This window comes from Doryrhamphus excisus, chromosome 19 (genome assembly GCF_030265055.1).
Source record: "Doryrhamphus excisus isolate RoL2022-K1 chromosome 19, RoL_Dexc_1.0, whole genome shotgun sequence".
In the NCBI taxonomy this organism is placed as follows: domain Eukaryota; kingdom Metazoa; phylum Chordata; class Actinopteri; order Syngnathiformes; family Syngnathidae; genus Doryrhamphus; species Doryrhamphus excisus.
In genome coordinates, this window is record NC_080484.1 from 15,307,184 (window position 1) to 15,329,249 (window position 22,066).

General features: G+C 40.2%; 3 protein-coding genes across 10 annotated transcripts in view; 2 read left to right on the forward strand and 1 right to left on the reverse strand.

The window, feature by feature from the left end:
* cnih1 (cornichon family AMPA receptor auxiliary protein 1) overlaps positions 1–6,385 on the forward strand; it is an 8,397-nt gene extending 2,012 nt beyond the window's left edge. The window contains exons 3-5 of the mRNA XM_058057050.1: positions 5,168–5,280; positions 5,351–5,494; positions 5,604–6,385. Coding sequence (XP_057913033.1) covers positions 5,168–5,280; positions 5,351–5,494; positions 5,604–5,631 — 285 coding nt within the window. The 3' untranslated portion in view covers positions 5,632–6,385. The remainder of the gene's footprint in view (positions 1–5,167; positions 5,281–5,350; positions 5,495–5,603) is intronic.
* cdkn3 (cyclin dependent kinase inhibitor 3) lies at positions 4,138–21,957 on the reverse strand. Of its 7 annotated transcripts, XM_058057042.1 has the most exons (13): positions 17,402–21,957; positions 15,179–15,321; positions 14,945–15,088; positions 14,776–14,880; positions 12,543–12,667; positions 12,043–12,414; positions 9,077–9,161; positions 8,940–8,995; positions 8,806–8,850; positions 7,970–8,192; positions 7,858–7,889; positions 7,676–7,779; positions 4,140–6,741 (listed from the first exon to the last, which is right to left on the reverse strand). In XM_058057042.1, exons 7-13 carry the CDS (start codon positions 9,154–9,156, stop codon positions 6,652–6,654), a joined length of 630 nt encoding a protein of 209 aa, XP_057913025.1. In that variant the 5' UTR covers positions 9,157–9,161; positions 12,043–12,414; positions 12,543–12,667; positions 14,776–14,880; positions 14,945–15,088; positions 15,179–15,321; positions 17,402–21,957; the 3' UTR covers positions 4,140–6,651. The 7 variants fall into 7 exon arrangements, with proteins under 7 accessions (XP_057913020.1, XP_057913022.1, XP_057913023.1 ...); XM_058057041.1 differs by lacking the exons at positions 12,043–12,414; positions 12,543–12,667; positions 14,776–14,880; ... (1 more) ...; positions 15,179–15,321; positions 17,402–21,957 and adding an exon at positions 9,489–9,580; XM_058057043.1 differs by lacking the exons at positions 12,043–12,414; positions 12,543–12,667; positions 14,776–14,880; ... (1 more) ...; positions 15,179–15,321; positions 17,402–21,957 and adding an exon at positions 9,489–9,550 and having other exon boundaries at positions 9,077–9,158.
* Positions 8,586–19,943, forward strand: si:ch211-67f24.7 (uncharacterized). 2 transcript variants are annotated; one of them, XM_058057018.1, is made up of 14 exons: positions 8,586–10,449; positions 10,806–10,854; positions 12,085–12,249; positions 12,336–12,430; positions 12,552–12,688; positions 13,468–13,573; positions 13,657–13,795; positions 14,796–14,894; positions 14,991–15,080; positions 15,223–15,362; positions 17,425–17,511; positions 17,596–18,190; positions 18,268–18,362; positions 18,423–19,943. In XM_058057018.1, exons 2-14 carry the CDS (start codon positions 10,813–10,815, stop codon positions 18,526–18,528), a joined length of 1,896 nt encoding a protein of 631 aa, XP_057913001.1. In that variant the 5' UTR covers positions 8,586–10,449; positions 10,806–10,812; the 3' UTR covers positions 18,529–19,943. The 2 variants fall into 2 exon arrangements, with proteins under 2 accessions (XP_057913001.1, XP_057913003.1); XM_058057020.1 differs by having other exon boundaries at positions 8,586–10,118.
* Positions 21,958–22,066: the final 109 nt, after the last annotated feature.

Consider the following 22,066-nt stretch of genomic DNA (forward strand, 5'->3'; position numbering starts at 1 on the left):
TACAGTTGGCCCTCGTCTGTAGCGGTTAAATTAATTACAGTAGGATTCAGTATTAATAAATTGAATATTTTGGTGGTTATGACATAGAACACCTGTTTATAATATTACATTGTAACATTACTTTAGCCCTCTAGACCAGGGGTCTCAAACTCAATTTACTTGGGGGCCACTGGAGCTAGGGTCTGGGTGAGACTGGGCCGCATCAGGTTTTCCCAAAAATAAAACACATTTATTAAAAACAGAAAAATGAATAAACTTTGCTTTGGTTCCGATTTTTTTCTACAAGAAAAGCTCTGATAAAACATTCCACTGTTCTCAAATATCTTACTTTTTATTTTTCTACACAAAATAAGATGAAAAATAAATAAACAAATCAAGAATAAAGAAAATCAATCAGTAATAAATAAATAAATATAATAATAATAATAAAACGGCAAATAATAAAAAATTAAGAAACCACATATAGTTGGTGGGTAGACAAATGATTTTTTTCAGATTAAAATGAACAAAGCATTATTAGAGCCCTGTAGACATGACAAAACACGACTATAGTCACATTTATACTCTTTTTATTTACAACATATTGCGCAACTGCAGGGTCTTGAGACACATGCTAACTCGCAAACTAGAGAGCTAGCGACCTAAACGGTAGCCTTCAAGTTATTTCCTTTCAACTTAAATAGCCAAAAACTTACCACTTCCACACGGATAGGGAGGATAACTATTAACAGTTATTTAACCTTTAACATGAACATGAATCAAACGTAATAATTTTTTCTGGGTACATGATACCATACAGCATCCATATCAAACTTGCGCGGGCCGCACTAACATTAAACTTTCATATCAAGGCAGGGGTCTCAAACTAGTGTCCTGCGGGCCACATTTGGCCCGCGGGCCGCGTGTTTGAGACCCCTGCTCTAGACATCAAGACATGTAATAACACCCATATAGTCACCTTTACATTTGAATAAGACAAAATAAGACCTATTACACGTAAATAAGATAACATGTAATCACTAGAAATGCCTCACTGGAGATTTTTTTCCCCCCAATTATTATTTTTTTTTAAAGTTATATTTTATCAAATTCATCAGTAAGATGTCATAATCTGTCTTTTTTCACCTTTTTCCAAATGCCTCATGGCAAATTTATGCAAATGAGTTGATTGTGCCCACACGCTAACCCACCGCAAATAGATAACAGTCCTGTGGGAAACACTGCTGTTAGTTTATTATAGTTATTTATAACGTGTGTACTTTATGCATTTGTCGTCATCTTTGAGAAGTTGGTAGTAAAGCCCCGGTACTAACCTGCCGTACTTGCAAGTGTGTGTTGTTTACTGGCAAAAATGTGGCCGAAATTTGGGCGCACACAGAGACGACACGTTCACTTTGTAGCCAATGCGCTCTGACTCTGTTAGCATGCACGTGGTGGGCACGCCGTCCGTTTCGGGACTTCCCCAGTTTGGCTGTACAATAAGCGTTCCGAGTGAGCGCATGATTTCCACACTGAGTGCCGGCATTTAGTCTCCAGGATGCCGAGAACACAGAAGTCGGGTCGGTTGCATCTGCAGCTCAGAGAGCAGCGGATGCATCCGTAGGGGCCCAGCAGAGGTGAAGCGTGGAAGAGTCATATGGTGCACGGCCACTTGGCCTGTTGAACTCAACTCGCATTCATCGCAACAAGCGAGTGAGTAAGGATACCAGTATGGCCGCCGTACGATAACATGGCAATCGCACAACGGTGGTACGTTCTCGGCACGTACAGCCGGCTTACCACGTGTGCAACCGTGTTTTTGACACTCCCTGCCCACGTTTTCATAAAAACATGGTGGCCGTGGTGTCCCTAAAAAGCGCACAGTGGGTTGTGACCGGGGCTTAAGTTTCTGTCTTTGTAGATAAGATGAGAAAATAAGTAGTCCTTAGCAAAATATGCTAACATACTGGACTGCTCACATCAATCATGTTAACTGAAAAGACTTGCAAAGGCTCATAACATGCATGATATGATTATGGGTACTACTACTATTATTATTATTATTATTATTATTATTATTAGAACCCTTCCCTTGTGTTTGCATATCAGGTGACTTCCCAGGGAGATCAGGTCATGTGATCAGCTTTGTGGCTTTTCCCCATTTGGTGCAACTACCACAGAAAATGTCAGCTCAGGGATAAGACGACAGGCAGTAAAAAAAAAAAAAAGGAGCGCTTGATTTCATTCTTTCCTCAATTCCGTGTTGTTGTTTTTTTAAATCTTCGGTTATTGGAGCAAGTTTTGAATTCGATTTATTAATATTATGTCATAATTGCGGGCGACATGGCGGTCTAGTTGTTAGCGCGCAGACCTCACAGCTAGGAGCCCAGGGTTCAATTCCACCCTCGGCCATCTCTGTATTGGCATGTTGTGTGGGTTTTCTCCGGGTACTCCGGTTTCCTCCCACATTCCAAAAAAACATGCTAGGTTAATTAGCCACTCCAAATTGTCCATAGGTATGAATGTGAGTGTGAATGGTTGTTTGTCTATATGTGCCCTGTGATTGGCTGGCCACCAATCCAGGGTGTACCCCGCCTCTTGCCCAAGGACAGCTGGGATAGGCTCCAGCACCCCCCGCGACCCTCGTGAGGAAAAAGCGGTAGAAAATGAATGAATGTCATAATTCCATCCCTAGTAGTTACCTTTTATCTGGTAGGTCTTTTTTTCCCTTCAGTGCAGCCATGGCATCTGTAAAGCTGAAGCTCACGTTGAGAAATCGCTGGAAAAAAAAAAAAGTTAGGAGAAAATGATAAAATATACAAATATAAATATTTAAAATGTCTTGGCTCTAATACTCTAATAGATGCCTGCCACCCTCTGCAGTTGACTACATTGTAACACATATGTGAATATTCCGTTGTTGTTTGTGACGCCATGGTCCAGAACCTCATGATTCTGGTTCTTGGCTCGTGACTCGTGGAGCAGATGGTCGAGCACCGTGCTCCCGTCCAACTCAGCGCTTCTGTTTTTTATTAGTGCTGCTGATTGGCCAGTGAGCTTACTAAAGGGCGGAGCTACCAGCAGATTCCAACATGCTTACATTTTGTACTGACAGTGCAGCCTTTCCATACAAACACACACACACACACACCATGAATGCATGGCTTACATGTTGCGCCTGCATCTGCCCCGCCCACCAACACAGACACTCGCTTGCCGCATGCCTCCCGCCCAGTGTGTCGGCCCCATCTGTTTTTTGTCAGGAAGCGCCGTGAAATACTATATATGTTAATAATTGACCACAATGTCAACTATTCTTTATTAATATCACCTCCGCCAAGTGCAAAGAAATGGTTGCCGCTTTGCTGCCATAATTAGCCTTTTATTCCATTTGAGCGTTGGCGCTCCCTGTTGGCACGCACTCACAATGACGTGACAACGGGACTGTCCGTGTTAGCTTATGGCTCCCAACGCCGTGTTGTCATGAAACAGACGCTCGTAAGTCCACGTAATAGTTTAATTTCATTTGAACATGCATCAGATTACAATTGAATGCATCCCATAATCAGTTCACAGTTCCACATGTCCAAAAGGAGTAGGAAGAAGCAAAGCTTATTGAATCCTACCCCTCCATCTGGCACTTTTACAACCTGTAACTGTTACATTTGTTCACTTCCTGCTTTCTTAATATAGTTTAAGTTTTGTTTTGGGGTTTTTTAAATCGACTCAACATTTGCAGAATTCTAGTCCCGATTGGCAGAATTAGATGTATAAATATTTTTATAAATACTATAAATTCTATCTACACAGTATATATGCATGTATATTGTAATAATATGGTTTAATTTAATTTGAACGTGCATCAGATTCCAATTGAATGCATCCCATAATCAGTTCACAGTTCCACATGTCCAAAAGGAGTAGGAAGAAGCAAAGCTTATTAAGTCCTACCGCTCCATCTGGTACTTTTACAATCAGTAACTGTTACATTTGTTCACTTCCTGCTTTCCTGATATAGTTTAAGTTTTTTTTAATTACAAATTTTTTTAAATTATTTAAAAAATATTATTAAATTATTTTTTTTAATTTATTTTAAATTTTAAAAAATTAAAAAAAAATATATTTTTTTTTTACTGAAGTACAAGGTGATATGAGCATCCAATGCCATAATGGGTACCATAGTAAGTGTCAATATAGTGATATGTATAGCACATCATGACTGGTTCAAGACTCTTCATCCTTGGATTTAGCAAACATCAACTGCTTGTATTGTTTCTTGAATTGGCTCATCGTTGTGCATTGTTTGAGGTCCTTACTCAATCCATTCCATAGTTTGATTCCACAGACTGAAATGCTATGGCTAGCATAGAAGTGTTTCAAATGTACTTCTTCCCTGAGATCATATTTCTCCTTCTTTTGTAGAGAAGTATTGGATGACATTTTTAGGTATAAATACTATGATAACGTTGCACGGATATATTGCAGTCCTGGATTTAAACGGTGTACGCTGTGTGAGATGAGAGATGTAACCATTAGCATTTTTGCACTTTGGATCCCTACATTTAAATATACACCAGAGCTCTGTTTGCTGCAATATTATAATTATTGTTAATTTGACATGAGGCCTGTGATAAAGTATTTTCTTCAGGTAAGTATAAGATACAAGTATATGCATACATGCCCCAAAAATCCTTAACAGAAAAGGGTCACATACTTCCACACAGCCATATATAGGCGGGACCTACTATGATGCTCATTGAGTTGTGGACCTCGACATAGCAGCTCCACACCATAACCAGCACAGAAAAGAAAGCTTTCTAGATCTTAAAAGACCATGGCCACAACTGTCGGGAGCGGGCTGTGCTTGGTAAATAAAGTTGTGTACAATTGAAATGTTGTGAAATGTCACCAATAAAAGATAAATAGTTGACAGTTATAGTGATGAAAGTGTTGACAGTATCGGTTTCTTTAACCACACACACACTACTATATCACTTAACAGTTTGGCCTTGGCGGAGGTTCTTATTTAAAGTGACAGTGTAGCCGATGGTTGTATGTCCCATCAGCGCGCTTCATCTCCAGCATGATGCCTCACTTTGATGGTTTTTTTCCGACTCTTTTATCGACCGCGTTTTTTTTTGGGTCAAAAGGTCAACGCCTAACTAACGACTTATTTCCCGCTTTTTAGCTGGTGCTCCCGGAGTATCTCATCCATTTCTTCTTCTGCGTCATGTTCTTCTGTGCGGCCGAGTGGCTCACGCTCTGCCTCAACCTGCCCCTGCTGGCCTATCATGTCTGGAGGTAGGTGTGCACCCCCCCAAAAAAAAATTGCATCCAGTCTCGCTAGTAACACGATGGTGTCCCTTTGCAGGTACACAAGCAGACCCGTGATGAGCGGTCCGGGGCTCTACGACCCGACGACCATCATGAACGCCGACATCCTGGGCTTCTGTCAGAAGGAAGGCTGGTGCAAGCTCGCCTTCTACCTCCTGTCCTTCTTCTACTATCTCTACGGGTACGTGTCGTTTATATTTACTTGGCATTACCAGATATTTGAAAAGAAACAAAGAAAGGTAAACTCACCAAATACGAACGTTTCTTGATGCCCTTCTTGTCTGGAACAGCATGATCTACGTCCTGGTTAGCTCCTAAAGGCCAAGCAGGTGCCGAGAGACATGTGGACACTCGGATGTCAGTGCTGGACACGGCAGCGACCGCAGACCATCGCCCATCGGCAACACTACTAAGACGCCATCTTGAATCTGTGGGCCGCAGCGTCAGCTCACAGCACCGCCGCCGTCCAACATTTTATGGACAGAACCCTGCATAGGACTATTGAACCCCCTCCCCCGTTCCCCTTTTCTTCTTGTCATGGAGCCAATGATGGTGTTAATGGTGGGGTTGTGCTACAACGACAAGAGTGTTTACTAGCTAGCTAGACATTTCCTAGTTGGTTCCGTCAACTCCACTATAAGACACTCGCACAGGGACCGCTTGTACACCGTCGCATCACTCGAACACATCACCTGTCTTATAGAAGCTGCGTGTAAAACTCATGACCAATTGAAAAAGTACACTCAACAATAAAAAGTGACACATTCATACTTCCTGTATGGACTGCACCACTGTTTTTGTTGAATGCACTTTTATTGTTTATTGTCCATCGCCAACTTAGAACTCCAGTGTTACGTTTTTTATTTTTGCGTGTCATATTTGTATCTTCTTGCAGCACTCCTCACTATTTCAATGTCTTGTTCAGACACTTAAGGCCATCAGACAGGAACGAAAAGTGTTCAAATGTGTACATTTTTGTGTGCAGGGTGAACACTCTTCATCTATCACATCCCAAAATGTCACCTCGAAAAACATTTTGACGAGTTTGACAAAATAAAACCATCCAACTCTGTTTTAGACTTGAATTTTTTTTTTTTAACTTTCAAATGTAAATAGCAAAAAAAGGTCAGGCAATGCTACGGATGTACTTATACCACATGATATAAGGACGTATTACAGCCTATTGTACCAAAAGCCCCAGACTTCCATTTCCTAAGATCCAAAAACAGACCATCAAGAAGCTAATTTGATTACCGTAACTGGGAAAAAAATATATATATTATGATTATTTTTTTAAAGTGCACTCATCGATGACGTCACAGCGAAGGGGAATGCAGCTCATCGAGAAACGGAGCGCTCTGTAGGAACATCCCTGCTTTCTTGGTAGGCGTTGTATCGCTCCCGGAAGTCATGCAGGAAGTTGTATTGCTTTGAAAAAAAAAGAAAAAGGAGAAGGAATGACTTGGGGGGAAAAAATCAGTATCTACAGTATGTTTATGTGGATTAGGTTTTACGTGGTGTAGCGACACTGACCTGTGAGAGGTTAGCCTGTTAGCCTGACAATTATTTTTGTTGAGGCTTGAAGGACCTAATATATAAACACTTGCTATATTAACACAATTCCACCATTTTGGAAGGCCGTCTTTTTTTAACTTTAGGTTACTATTCATGCTTTGTTTCCGAGTTAGTCAGTGCTATCGTTCTCTTTAACTACCGGTTACTATTCTGGTCTCTTGTTTTGTTTCCGCGTTAGCCAGTCCTATCGTTCTCTGATTGGCTATTACTTTCACGTGACAATCATGGAGTCCGGTGATTTGACGTCCACAAACACGAAAAGGCGAGGCTAACTGTTAGCCTTACTAGTGTTAATTATATCATCTTCAGTGAGGCTTGCAGGCCACGTTACATAAAGACTAATATTTGACACAATTTCATTTCAGAAGTCAGTCTTTTTTAACTTTAGGTTACTATTCATGCTTTGTTTCCGAGGTAGTTAGCGCTATCGTTCTCTTTAACTATCGGTTACTATTCTGGTCTCTTGCTTTGTTTCCGCGTTAGTCAGTCCTATCGTTCTCTGATTGGCTATTCCTTTCACGTGACAATCATGGAGTCCGGTGATTTGACGTCCGCAAACACGAAAAGGCGAGGCTAACTGTTAGCCTTACTAGTGTTAATAATTTTGATCATTTCTTATCAATTATCTTCAGTGAGGCTTTATCTTCAGTAAAGACTAATATTTGACACAATTTCATTTCATAAGTCAGTCTTTTTTGTTTTTTTTACTTTGTCAATATTTGCTTTCTTGCTTTACTTTCGAGTTAGTCAGATCGTTCTCTGATTGGCTAGAACTTTCAATACTCACTTTGATGGTCTGTATGGCTCCACCCCCTCGGAGCGCCCGAAGAATGTCGATGGCTTTGTTGGCCGTCATGGTTACGGACAGCTGAATGAGCAGGCAGGCGGCGACTGGACACATAAAAGATAAAAAAAAGAGTCAAAGTGACGTCAGAAATCTAACATACGAGGCGGGGAAAAATGTCTTACTTAACGCAGAGCGCCCCAAACCTCCATAACAGCTGAAAAGGAAGACAAACGTCACAACATCACTGGACACCTCATCAATGCAATGGGGACACACCGGCAAAGCTCCACTCACTGTATGATGGTCCTGTGTTGACTCTCCAGGCTGTCCTGCAGCTGGTCCAGGATCCGGCAACACTGCTCGAGCTCAGGGGTGTCCCCGTCCGGGAAGGGCTCGTGGTGCACGGTGAAGCCCCTCTGCCGGTAGACCTCCAGCAGGGACGGCACGCGGTACTTGGCCAGCTCGCCTCTGGTGCACAGCACGTACACATCCCGCACGCCCTGCTTGTGGAGCTCCTCTGTGAAGGATAACAGTATATAGTTGTACGCAGGGATGCCGAGTGGGGGGGTAATTTGCATATTAGTATTTGTGTTGGTGGAAATTTCTACTAAGTAGAATATCAGGTTTATTTAACTTGAGATTTATTTCATATCTAAACTTTACAAATGAAATGTATTCTTATTGTGTTATTATTATAACTGTTATATATATTTTTAAACTATTGTAGTGTTAGGTTACCGGTACATAATTCACCCCGGAACGATCGATAGGGGAGTGGTTGCCAACCGGAGGGGTGGGCGCGAGGGAAAGGGGGTTTCTCTTCCTGTTATGGTTACAAGGTGTGCGGTTATGTCTCACGTAGCAAGGAATGTGAGTTAATGCTTGTGAGAAGAATAAAGTTTTCTCCCAAGTTCGACATTATTTATTGTATTTTCTTTTAATGTCGTGTTTTTACCCCGTAACAGTAATTTCTTAGTGTGCTGATGCATTTTATGTATTACGCCGTGAGGGATTTCAATAACCGGAAATGTAAGGATTGCTGCTCATTGCAAGGCAATAAACGGTACTTTACAAAGTGTGCGCTCGATTTGACGGACATTTTCCAAACATTTGAAGGAGTCTTGGCTCACCGACGTCTTTCTGCAGGCTCCTGCGGATATCTTTGTATCTGCAACCTGAACAGGATATGAAAAGATAGAATCATTTTTGAATTATCAATTGCTCACACGTGCAGGACAAAACATTTCAGATCACGTTACGCTACCCGGAAGTGCACATATGCCAAGGAACTGGGAGGATTCCACTTCAGCCAAAGGCAACCTGAAAGTACCGACAGTATGTCCGTTATTTAGACATTTGACAATAATAAGAAGAAGACGCTTTAAGACAGACAGAACCCACCAAGAGATGTCAAAAGGAGTCAATTCTTCTTGTCCCGAGTCGTCTTCTTCGGATGAAGAGTCAAACTCATCGTTCCTCATGGCTTCTGACACATTGGCACAGGAAGTAGTTATTCATATGAAACATTTTGACAGCAGCATCTTTATAATTGTTGCAGTGGTAGCTGACATACAATGACGTCATTTGTGTGCGCAAAACGTATTCAAAACCGAACAAAAACAGTTAACGTGTTTGACGCTAGCGACAACTAAGAACTACTGCGGGAGTTGCTAGCATTAGCCGTGTAGCTAGGCTATGAAATCGAAGCTACGCGTATAAAAACTCAAGGTGGAAAAACAGTATAGATACAATACACATATATCTGTAAACAGCTTAATTAAATATCGGTGAAGGTTTGTCTTCATTTCCTTACGAGGCTTTGTTGTCGAATGTTTTGACAGCGCAGTCAGTCAGCTGCTACAGCGATTTGAAAACTGCAGGAGAGTATTAGCCTATCAGAGCGACGGACGATGTTGTGGCCACGCCTTTCCCGGAAAAAGAAAGCCATACGGGGGTGGCTTGATTTTAGTATACAGGTTAGATTGTACGGGTGGGGCACAAGTCTTCTTCCACTTAAAGAAAATTGCCATGTATTTGAATTTTTATCTCAATGAAGATATTATTTTAATGAAAAAACATGTTTAAGTAGACTGTTGCATGTTTTAGAATCACAAAAAACAGATTAAAATCAATGCTGGTTATTAAAAATACACCCAATTAGATTTGTACTAAGTAAACACCTCTTATATATATATATATATATTATATATATATATTATATAAATATATATATAACTGTGTTCATGTAGTATTTGAAGTGTTGCTGCGTGGTTTGTGCTCCCGGTGATCACGTCACGCAGGACATCTGCTGTCCACCAGGAGCTGCAGCACAAACACAAACCGCCACGCTCCAAACAAGTTGTATCTTTTTAGACGGGCAGAGAAAAGGGACATTTGAAGCATTTTGCCTCTTTTAAAAAACCTACTGATCCTTCCTGCTGAGGTAAGTTGAAAAAGATGATATTTCTATCATTTTCCAGCATATTTTATCATTGTATTTTGCCATTGAGACTCCAAAACATTTAGTTTGCAGGTGAAATAAGTTGTCTAAAAATTCCACATAGATGATTTTTTAAGAAAATCATGATTTTTATGTTTTATGCAGTTTGTAGATGCATGGTCCTTGTGCTAGCGCAATGGTTTTGGCTGCGGCAGAAGTAGTAGCAGCAGCGGCAGCAGCAGCAGGCTGACCTCCTGCAGGGCATGCACAGCTCTTTGGCGGGTTGCTTCCTTCCTTAGCGGAGGGGGCTGTTGGCAGGGCCGTGCTTGAGCAGGTAGCACGCATTGCAAACAGAGAATCAAACACAAATGTAGCAAAAAAATAGGACATTTGGACATTTGCCTCAGTATTACATGTTTTTTTTCTGCATATTGAACCAACAACCAGACATCACGTGTGTTGTTTTGTGTGTGAAATAAGAGATTTCCTTATTATTATTATTATTATTGTTAATCATTATTTCTATCTGCATTGAACATTGGCACGCCATTGCGGGTCTGCTAAGGTCTGATGCTCAATCGGACGCAGTTTTCTCCGTGCAAAACTATGAAAGAACATTCAGCTTGCAGAACGTCTGATGTATCCATAAAAGAACATTATTATTATTTTATTTTATTTTTTTTCAAAAAGGCAGGTCATGAAGCCTCAGGAGGCGGAGCTCGTCACTGAAATCTCCAAGGTAATAAACACAAATGTAGAAAAGCATGTACTATATGTAAACAATTTAGTAATTGATGCCAGCTGCCATTTTTTGTTTGACTTTCAAGGCATACATTTGAATTATTATTATTATTATATTAATAATAATAAATGTAGTTAGAATGTTGTATTCTGGTGTTAGACCATGCCAACGTTTCACAACATGGAGGTTTGGACATTAGGAAGTGAGTTTGGGATGGTTCAAAACGTTGGGTTTCAAAAGGGCGTGGTAAAACTTACCCTTTGTGATGTCACAGAGGGGTGGGCTTCCTTATATGGGCGTGTGTGTAAGCCGGATAAGCGCTCCACCCTCCCCTAAGCTCATCATTTATCACTTCATAAAGTTAGTGGCGCAAACCAGAAGTGTTTCTATGCAGTGGGGGGGGGGGGGGGGGGGGTGACCAACCAATGGCCGTGCCTGTAGGCGGGCCATGGGTGGAATTAAAGGGGACCTATTATGCTCATTTTTCAACCCTTTGTATTGAGTTGTGGACTCCTATAGAGCAGCTACACACAATAACCAACAGAGAAAGCTTTCTAGATCTTCCACAATCTGCACCTATTCCTGCTGTATTTCCTTCCGTCAAAACAGTTTGTTTGTCAGACACTATATTTATAATATAATAAAAATAACTCTTCATTAGTACAAATTATAGTACACTACAGTTGATTGCTTGTTAGCAGGTGCATATTTTATTGTTTATCAACAATAAAAGCTAGATTTAATAAATATTAATGTTATATTTAATATGAAATTTAGAATACAAAAATAAGGTAAATTAAACATAAAATAAAAGTAATATAGACAATAATATATTATGAATAAAACTTAATTATGTATAATAAAATAAAATAAAAAAGTCCCATTAAATATACCTATTTAATATGATTAAATATTATTTAATTATAATTAATTATAATTATTTATATTATATTAAATATATTATATTAACTATAACTCCAATACATATTATTATATATTTATATACTATAACAACATAACAAAAATAATAATTACAATAAAGTATAAAATGAATGATATATTACATTACATGTTAATAATAGTATACATTTATAAATAATTTGAATAATTATACTGTTAGCAATAATAGTTGATAAAATAGCATATATGTTCCACTACCTGTTGGGAAGTGTCAATGCCGCTCACCAACGTGACGTTTTCAGAGACATTTCGCATCCCTCTCGTCAGCTCCAAAGCATGGTCTCTGAGCTTCGGACGGGCTTGACGGGGGCCGTCCTGGACCTGGCCCACATCCAGCACGGAGACTCCTTCCTGCGTGAGGAGCTGGAGGAGAACAGGCGGCGTTGTCAGAAGAAAGCCGTGCGCCTGGAGGCTCTGGTGGAGTCGCTGAAGGTGAGCCAGCCGTGAGTACTCGGAGAAGTACTCGGAGTAGTACTCGCCCTGGCCTGCTGATGAGATGTCCTGTCGCCGCCCCACAGGAAGAGCTGGCCGTGATGCGTTGTCAGGTGTTGCAGCTGTGCGCCGACGGACGGCGACCTCCGCAGGACGAAGACGGCTCTGCAGACCAAGACGTGTAAGAACCACGGTTGTAAAATTCATCTGTTCCGGGGTCAAACTGTGGCCACCGTGAACTCAAAATGGACAGGCAGGTGTGTTTTCTGCATCATACCATCTCAACTCTTTACCTGACACAGCCATCCAGCTGATGGGCGGGGCCAGTGTGACCGCTCGTCTGCGGGAGGGGCGTGGTCCTCGGAGGCTCCATGCAGAGGAAAAGCCCTCCTCCATTGCTTCCTGCAAGGCCTCAAAGCTGGTCTCACCGAAGGAACAGGTTGGAAAGAACACAAATATGGACACGTACTACTTTCCAGGAAGTACAACAATTGACATGCCTAAAGATGCATTATTAATTAAGCTAGTAATTATTTTTTATTGAAAAATATACATACTATATCAGCAGTAATAATTATCTTTAAAAAAAATCCATATAGTTCCTAATCTTAAATCTAAAGTACTACATTTTTTTTTGCATTATTAAGGTTTTGTCCAACTGTAATTCACCAATTTCACCACTAGGTAGAGCCATTTCACTGTTATTGTCTTTATCCACAAGGCCATATTATATGAAGGTATAATAATAATAATAATTATTATTATTATTTAGAAACTACTAAGTAATCAGTAATTATTTTAAAAAAGTCTGTATAATTCTATATAAATAAAAAAAATACTATATATAATAAATAAAATAAATAAAATAAATAAAATAAATAAAATAAATAAAATAAATAAAATAAATAATAATTAAAATAAATAATAAATAATAAAATATAAATGTCTTTATCTATACTTAATATTTTTTGCAGCTTTTTCCCCCGGTATGAAAAAGCAGATTTCAAAGCGACTCATGAAATGATTTACAACAACGACGTTACCTTGAAAGAAATATTTAAATTACATTTTAAAGTATTTGAATACTTATTTAAATATGTTTTGTAATGATGCTACATTGAAATGATCAAATCAAAACAATTATTAGTCAAATCAAAACAATTGTGCATCAGTCCAAAACGAAGTGAACAAAAACGTGTTGTTGTTGTTGTTAAACAGATGCTCGACACCAGGTGGCGCTGCAGCTCCTCCACTCCGAATGGGAATACGTGTCCACGTTGAACGCGCTGTACGACGAATACAAGCCGACAACGTCTGAAACTCGGTACGTGTTGTTTCAACGATAAACAAACACTCTTGACTTTGACGTTAAAAAAAACGTTTCTTCTTCTTCTTCTTGTCATGAAGTGAGACGTTTGTCAAGCTTGTGGAGCAGCTGCTGCAGCGCCACCTGCTGTTCAGGAACACCCTGCAGGAGCGACTGTCTGGAGAACATTGGAAGTCTCTGGTGGGAGACATCCTGGTGCAGCTCGTCGGACAAAACGACGTACGCAACTTTAGGAACAGGAAAAGAAGAGTTTTAAAATTGTCATAGTCAATAGTTAGTACGAGTATATGACTAAAAAGGTACAAATCATTGTAATACACCGGTGGATAATAGCACTCGGTGTATTGGCGCCATCTGGTGGTGAAATAGGCAAATTGCTGTTTCATTAAACCATTTCATGATTTTTTTTAACACAAATAATTTTTGCTAGTGGCTGGATAAATTACTATAAACAATCATAATTCATTTAAAGAATATATTGGTAAAAAGACTGACAATAACTAAAAAAACGTCTTTAATAACTTAAGCCAATATATTTTCATTTAAATAATTAATATTATTAATAATATATTAATAATAATATTGACGCAATCACTGACATATGTTCAATGTTTACATAATCAAAATTTATAAATCATTTAAAAACAATATTTACAAATATGTTGATATTTATGTTAAATATTTCAACAATATTTAAATTCTAAAAAAAAAACTATTCATTTAAAAACATTGAAAAATCTTTACATTAAACTGGTATTTATTTTTATTTATACAGTATTTAAATACAATAATATCATTATTTTTTAATTTAAAATATCTTTTCAATATTTGTACTATTCTTAAATTCTAAAAAAAATGTTTTTAAATGATCCAATAAAATAATAAATTTAAATAAATATTTTTTAAAAATTATGACACATTTAAATTACCAAAATAATACATTTAAAAACATTTCCAAAATATTTACATTATGTTGATATTTATGTTTTATATTATTTTTAAATGATCCAAAATTTATTAATTTATAATATATTTTTAAAAAATGACATTAGGTTGACATACTATATTTAAATTGTAAAAATGAATTACTTCAAATTTGTTTTCATTCTAAAAAAGGTATTTCTGTTAATACATTGCTATTTATCTTGGATACTTGTTGGTAGTTGATACTTGTTTAAGCCTTGGGGGAGGTCACTAACCCTGCATATTCACCATGCAGACATCTTTCTCGGACATGTACGTGGCCTACACCAGCACGCTGGCGTCCTTCCTCTCGCTGGAGATCAGCGGACCCAATCCTCCTGCTGAGGAGAAGCAGGTGGGAGGATTTCACTGTGGTATCAACGGGGTACTTGTAGTACTGCGTACGTGTGTACTCTGTGGCGCTCTGATGACCTGCACTGTGTGCCGACAGAGTGGCCGAGCGGAAAAGGAGCAAATCCAAGTCCTTTCGCTTCTTCTGTCGCCCGTGTCCCGTGTCCACTGCTACCTGAGTCACATCCAGGTGAGCCGCTAGAAAAGTAAAATGGCGGTCAACACCGTAGCTATACTTCACGTCTGGTAAAAATACCTCATACACACACATACACACACAGGAGTTACCATGGAAAATATCCAAGGTTTCTTTTTGTCCTTCCCGTTGTGAGAACCTGCTGCAGTGGACCAGTAAGGAACATCCTGACTGCCGCCTCCTGCTGGGCACCGAGCGAGCGCTCAGGGACGTTTTGTGTCGTTGTCACGTCATCCTGGAGGAAGACGTGCGGTGGGACGACCAGGAGGGACAACGGTCAGTCACACGTGGCGTGCAACACTCTACCATATCATCTACCATACACTCTACCATATCATCTCCTATACAATCTACCATATAATCTACCATATAATCTACCATATAATCTACCATACACTCTACCATATCATCTTCTATACAATCTACCATATAATCTACCATATCATCTACCATATCATCTACCATATCATCTACCATACACTCTACCATATCATCTTCTATACAATCTACCATATAATCTACCATATAATCTACCATATCATCTACCATATAATCTCCTATACAATCTACCATATAATCTCCTATACAATCTACCATACTCTACCATACTCTCTACCATATAATCTCCTATACAATCTACCATTCACTCTACCACATAATCTCCTATACAAGCTACCATACACTCTACCATATAATCTCCTATACAATCTACCATACACTCTACCATATAATCTTCTATACAATCTACCATATAATCTACCATACACTCTACCATATAATCTCCTATACAAGCTACCATACACTCTACCATATAATCTCCTATACAAGCTACCATACACTCTACCATATAATCTCCTATACAATCTACCATACACTCTACCATATAATCTCCTATACAATCTACCATATAATCTACCATACACTCTACCATATAATCTCCTATACAAGCTACCATACACTCTACCATATAATCTCCTATACAATCTACCATACACTCTACCATATAATCTCCTATACAATCTACCATATAATCTACCATACACTCTACCATATAATCTCCTATACAAGCTAACATACACTCTACCATATAATCTCCTATACAATCTACCATACACTCTACCATATAATCTCCTATACAATCTACCATACACTCTACCATATAATCTCCTATACAATCTACCATACACTCTACCATATAATCTCCTATACAAGCTACCATACACTCTACCATATAATCTCCTATACAAGCTACCATACACTCTACCATATAATCTACCATATCATCTACCATACACTCTACCATATAATCTCCTATACAATCTACCATATAATCTCCTATACAATCTACCATATAATCTCCTATACACTCTATCATATAATCTACCATACACTCTACCATATAATCTACCATATCATCTACCATACACTCTACCAAATAATCTCCTATACAATCTACCATATAATCTCCCATACACTCTACCATATAATCTCCTATACAATCTACCATATAATCTACCATATCATCTACCATACACTCTACCAAATAATCTCCTATACAATCTACCATATAATCTCCCATACACTCTACCATATAATCTCCTATACAATCTACCATATAATCTACCATACAATCTACCATGTAATCTACCATACACTCTACCATATCATCTACCATACAATCTACCATATAATCTCCTATACAATCTACCATACTCTACCATACTCTCTACCATATAATCTCCTATACAATCTACCATACACTCTACCACATAATCTCCTATACAAGCTACCATACACTCTACCATATAATCTCCTATACAAGCTACCATACACTCTACCATATAATCTCCTATACAATCTACCATACACTCTACCATATAATCGTCTATACAATCTACCATATAATCTACCATACACTCTACCATATAATCTCCTATACAAGCTACCATACACTCTACCATATAATCTCCTATACAATCTACCATACACTCTACCATATAATCTCCTATACAATCTACCATATACTCTACCATATAATCTCCTAACCAATCTACCATACACTCTACCATATAATCTACCATATAATCTCCTATACAATCTACCATATACTCTACCATATAATCTCCTAACCAATCTACCATACACTCTACCATATAATCTACCATATAATCTCCTATACAATCTACCATATACTCTACCATATAATCTCCTAACCAATCTACCATACACTCTACCATATAATCTCCTATACAATCTACCATATAATCTCCCATCCAATCTCCTGCTATGCCTGGTAAAATGACAGCATTGTGTACCTGAGTGTGTGCGTTTGCATCAGTTGCTGTGACGTCACGGCTGGTGGATCATCTGCCAACATCTCCAGCGGCGCTCCTCAGAGGGCAAAAGGAGAAACTGCAGCACAGGGGTGAGTGTCGCCGCCATCCGCTGGTCATAACGAGCACGACAAGCGAGACAACCGTACACCTTCGCTTGTCTTCCGACTCGCCAGAGAGTCTTTGGGGCTCACCAACGGGTCCGGCGTTGGCCACCCTTTGCGTCTGGAGTGCTGGTCCTGCAGCCCGGTGAGGAGGAAGAAATGCCTGGAGCGTCTCCGCCCATCCGGGCTCCCCCCACTCCTCACTCAGGACACCCCGGGATGGGGCGAGACCAGCGGCTCAGGCCGGGGCGCCTTCAGCCGGCAAAATGGGAAAGGAGCGTCGGAGCTGGACACCCACCACGGAAACCAGGACCTGGAGGAGCACACGACGGACGGGGACACCTCAGCCTTGGACGACTCCTCCGTGACGTCCTGCAGCCCTGACGGCGCCCTGTGCAGGGAGGCGCCGGAGGACGAGGAGGACAACCAGGTCCCGGTGCTCCTGAAGCCTCGGCAGCATTCCGAGAGGAGCGTTTGTCTCAGGTGGCAGATTCCCAGATTGACCCCTCACCCCCCGGTAAGGAAGTCCACCAGGACGTTCACAGACGGGCCCAGCCTTTTCACCTCCTGCTTGGCCAGCAAGAGGCTGGTCAGCGTCAGGACTGGCTCTCCTCCGCTCCGCGCCAACAGCGCCTTCAGGCCCATCTGGGACGACCCGTCTAAGCAGGTCAGCATCGTTTAGCTTAGCTTAGCATCGTGCTAAGCTAATCGCGTCCGCAAACACGCTGACTGTTTGTGTTGCAGGCCAACCCGGCTCCAGAGAAGGACCACAGGCAAGGCTTCATCCCGGTCCAGACGTCCTCCAGGCAGAACTTGGTGGCCGTGAGGGACAACCTGAGGTGAGATGGACCCATCTTACCTGACTGTTGGACTTCCCCTTCATCTGTTGTCTTCTTCAGACCAGGACCGGGCCTGCTGGCTCAACCCAACTTCTCGGTGGCGCCGCCTAGTGGAACTCTGTGGGACGATAGCGAGGACAGCGAGGGACCATGCAGCACCGTTTGACTCTTTACTCCACTCCACTCAAGTAGACACCGTGCCCCAATAAACTGCCATTGAACCTTAACACGTGGCATCTGTAAAGCTGACATTTTATCTGACCTTAAACTTCCTTTAGAAAGGACCGCCGCACTTCGTCCAGTGGGAGCCTCCGCTCTAATAGACGCCGCACCTCAATTAATAAACATAGACATTATTAATGGATGGCATCTGTAAAGCTGAAGTTTAAGATGACCTTTAAACCGGACTTGGGACAAAAGCAAATCACTGGAGTTAAAAATACTGTATTTTCTCCATTGGCAGCCTCCGCTCTAATAGACGCCGCACCTCAATTAGTCACCGTAGACTTCGTTAACAGATGGCATCTGTAAAGCTGAAGTTTCAGTTGACCTTTAAATTGCACTTGGGACAAAAACAAACCACTGAAAATTAAAATTACTGCATTTCCTCGACTCTAATAGACACCATACCTTAGTTAATCACCATAGTCATCATAAACGGATGGCATCTGTAAAGCTGAAGTTGAATATGATCCTTAACCTGTACTTGGGACGAAAACAATACACTGCAGTTAAAAATACTGCATTTCCTGCAATGGGAGCCTCCGCTCCTATAGACGCCGCACCTCAATTAGTCACCATGGACTTCCTAAACAGATGGCATCTGTAAAGCTGAAGTTTCAGTTGACCTTTAAATTGCACTTTGGACAAAAACAAACCACTGGAGTTAAAATTACTGCATTTCCTCGACTGTAATAGACACCATACCTTAGTTAATCACCATAGTAATCATAAACAGATGGCATCTGTAAAGCTGAAGTTTAAGATGACCTTTGAACTGGACTTGGGACAAAAGCAAATCACTGGAGTTAAAAATACCGTATTTTCTCCATTGGCAGCCTCTGCTCTAATAGACGCCGCACCTCCAGTAGTCACCATAGACTTTGTTAACAGATGGCATCTGTAAAGCTGAAGTTGAATATGATCCTTAACCTGGACTTGGGACAAAAACAATACACTGCAGTTAAAAATACAGCATTTCCTGCAATGGGAGCCTCCACTCCTATAGACGCCGCACCTCAATTAGTCATAATAGAGTTCCTAAACAGATGGCATCTGTAAAGCTGAAGTTTAAGTTGACCTTTAAACTGGATATAGGACAGAAACCAACCACATGAGTTAAAAATACTGCATTTCCTCCAATACGAGCCTCCTCTGTAATGGATGCCGCACCTCCATAGACACTCCATAGTAACAGGTGGCATCTGTAAAGCTGAAGTTTGGGGAGAGAAAATACAAGAAATAGCCGAAACACCTCCACTCGAAACACCGATCAACGCTTGCACGTCAATCACACATGGCATCTGTAAAGCTGCTACACATGGACCAACTTACTGTATGTTACAATGTTGTAATAAATATAATACGTCATCCCTCGTTTATCACTGTTAATCGGTTGCAAATTTATGTCAATTTCCACCAAATAGGAATCTTTATTTCTAAATAGAATATTTTGGTAGTTCGTGTTTATGGCCTTCTACATAAGTTTTCTTTTTATAGTCACTTTTACAATCCTATGTAGCCATAATAATAATAATAATAATAAGACATAATGCAGGCTCACCCTTGTTAGCATTGTGTTATTGTACGGTGGTTATTGTTTCATCAATGGGACATTACTGACACCTAGTGGCCAGTGTAGAATACAGCATATCGTCCCAACGTCTTCCTTATGTTTTACTTCAGTTAGCCTTTTTTATGCTTGAACATGCTTCATTTAGGCAACCCCCCCCCCACCCAAAACGCATGGTAAAGCCGTATGTTTTACTTAATATTTATGGTGAGAAATATACAAAATACATTATATATTTTATTATTATTATATGGCTTTTCAAATCATATCCAACTTATGCCTTGTCCTCTCTGCAGTTGAGTAAGCAGACACCCCAGGCCACTATGAGGAAAAAGGCTATAGTCCAGTATTTCTATTGGTAAAGAAGTTGGATGGCGCCATCTGCAGGGGGAAAAAAACAATGCTACCGCTATGAATTCTGCTGATGGCGCTGTCTCGAAAAGCCCTCAACATTTTCCAGCAGGAAGATGCTCGGACAAGAGCTGACGTGTAAGACCGGAATGTTATAGTGCAGGGGTGTCCTAAGGTTTTTCCTGCGAGGGCTATTTTGTCATACAGGTAGAAAAGCCAATTAAATTGTCCAAAAAAAAAAATCTTTATTTTGTTTTGTTTCTCATATAACATAAAAAATATCTATTTTAAAATGTAACGTTGTGAGTAAACTTATTTTCCTCATATTCTGATGTTATTCTTGTTAAATGAAGACTTTTAGCTTACCCTTTTTTTTTTAATTCCTATTTTGATGGTTTTAAAGTATGAAAAGTAAGCATTGTTATGAGTGGATTTTTCGGAATAGCGAAGGGAACCTGCCGTATTTGTGAAAATGTCTCACTAGCTTCCGGAAACAAGAGCAGCGAGCGTTCCAAGTAGAAAATAAGACTTGTGTGATTTATTAGTCATGAGACCACGAATGAGTACAAAGCAGTTAAAAGGCCACATTAGCGTCAAAGAGAGCCAAGAAAACAAAAGATGGCCACCTTGCAAATACTGACTGGTCTCCTGGCAAAGACACCCCCCCCCCCCCCAAAAAAAAAAACAAACAAAAAAAAAAACAACCCAGCATTAAAATAAATGCAAGAAGCAGCGTGCTGTTGTGGCGAGCGGGAGAAGACGAGCGAAAGTAAAAACTCCACAACAGCAGCGGCAGCTCCTCGACGGGACGGCCCTAAAGTGCACGAGTGTGTTTCTCCCCAAAAATAAAGTCAGGAATCCGGAATGAGTGACGAAGGTGAAGCACACGTCCCTTTAAGTGCCCGCCGTCGCTTGGCTAACGAGGAGGAAAAAAACCAAAAATGGCTTTTTGTGTGTTTTTTTTTCTTTGTTTTTATCCGACTGCTGGGCGTCGTTGGGACTGAACAGATGCCGATGTGGGTTGAATACAGAAGTCACTTTATACAAATGATTGAGTAAGTGTATACATGCTATATGTATATATAATATATATCATATATATACATACACTGTATCCACAAACATGTACACTTTCATGGTATATAGCTTTCGTCTAAACGTTACATAGGCAACTTGTTTTTCACTTAGCATATTAGACACTTTTTGCTTTTACCGTAAAGTAGAAAATAAAATAAAATAAAAAAAAAGGCACATCCGAGCGCGATTGGTGGCTTTTTCTCTTTCAGTCTTTTCCAAAAGCAAAAACAAAAAAAGGTTACTAAGAAACAAACAAACAAACAAGGTAGGTATTTTGGCGCTAGTGCCCGCTTTGCTGACTCTAACCGACACCCCCCCTCTCGACACCCCTTCTCTTTAAGACGTGGCGCCGCCGTTTGACATCATAGCCGACGCCCTTCAAGGGATCGTATCCCCCCCGACCCCCCCCAGCTCCGTGTGCAAATGGCGGACTGGCGGATCCCCGTTGGATTTGTAAAGGCAACGTGAAAGCAGCTCGCTTTGT

Excerpts from the sequence above, each read along its gene's own strand:
- cdkn3 (XM_058057037.1), bottom strand. The coding sequence starts at position 9,156 with ATGAGGAACGATGAGTTTGACTCTTCATCCGAAGAAGACGACTCGGGA. Across the intron at positions 8,193-8,805 it reads GAGCCTGCAGAAAGACGTCG|AGGAGCTCCACAAGCAGGGC; the intron begins GTGAGCCAAGAC and ends TATCCTTCACAG. Across the intron at positions 6,742-7,675 it reads GAGCCATACAGACCATCAAA|CAATACAACTTCCTGCATGA; the intron begins GTGAGTATTGAA and ends TTTTTTTCAAAG.
- si:ch211-67f24.7 (XM_058057018.1), top strand. The coding sequence starts at position 10,813 with ATGAAGCCTCAGGAGGCGGAGCTCGTCACTGAAATCTCCAAG. Across the intron at positions 10,855-12,084 it reads TCGTCACTGAAATCTCCAAG|CTCCAAAGCATGGTCTCTGA; the intron begins GTAATAAACACA and ends CCCTCTCGTCAG. Across the intron at positions 12,250-12,335 it reads CTCTGGTGGAGTCGCTGAAG|GAAGAGCTGGCCGTGATGCG; the intron begins GTGAGCCAGCCG and ends GCCGCCCCACAG.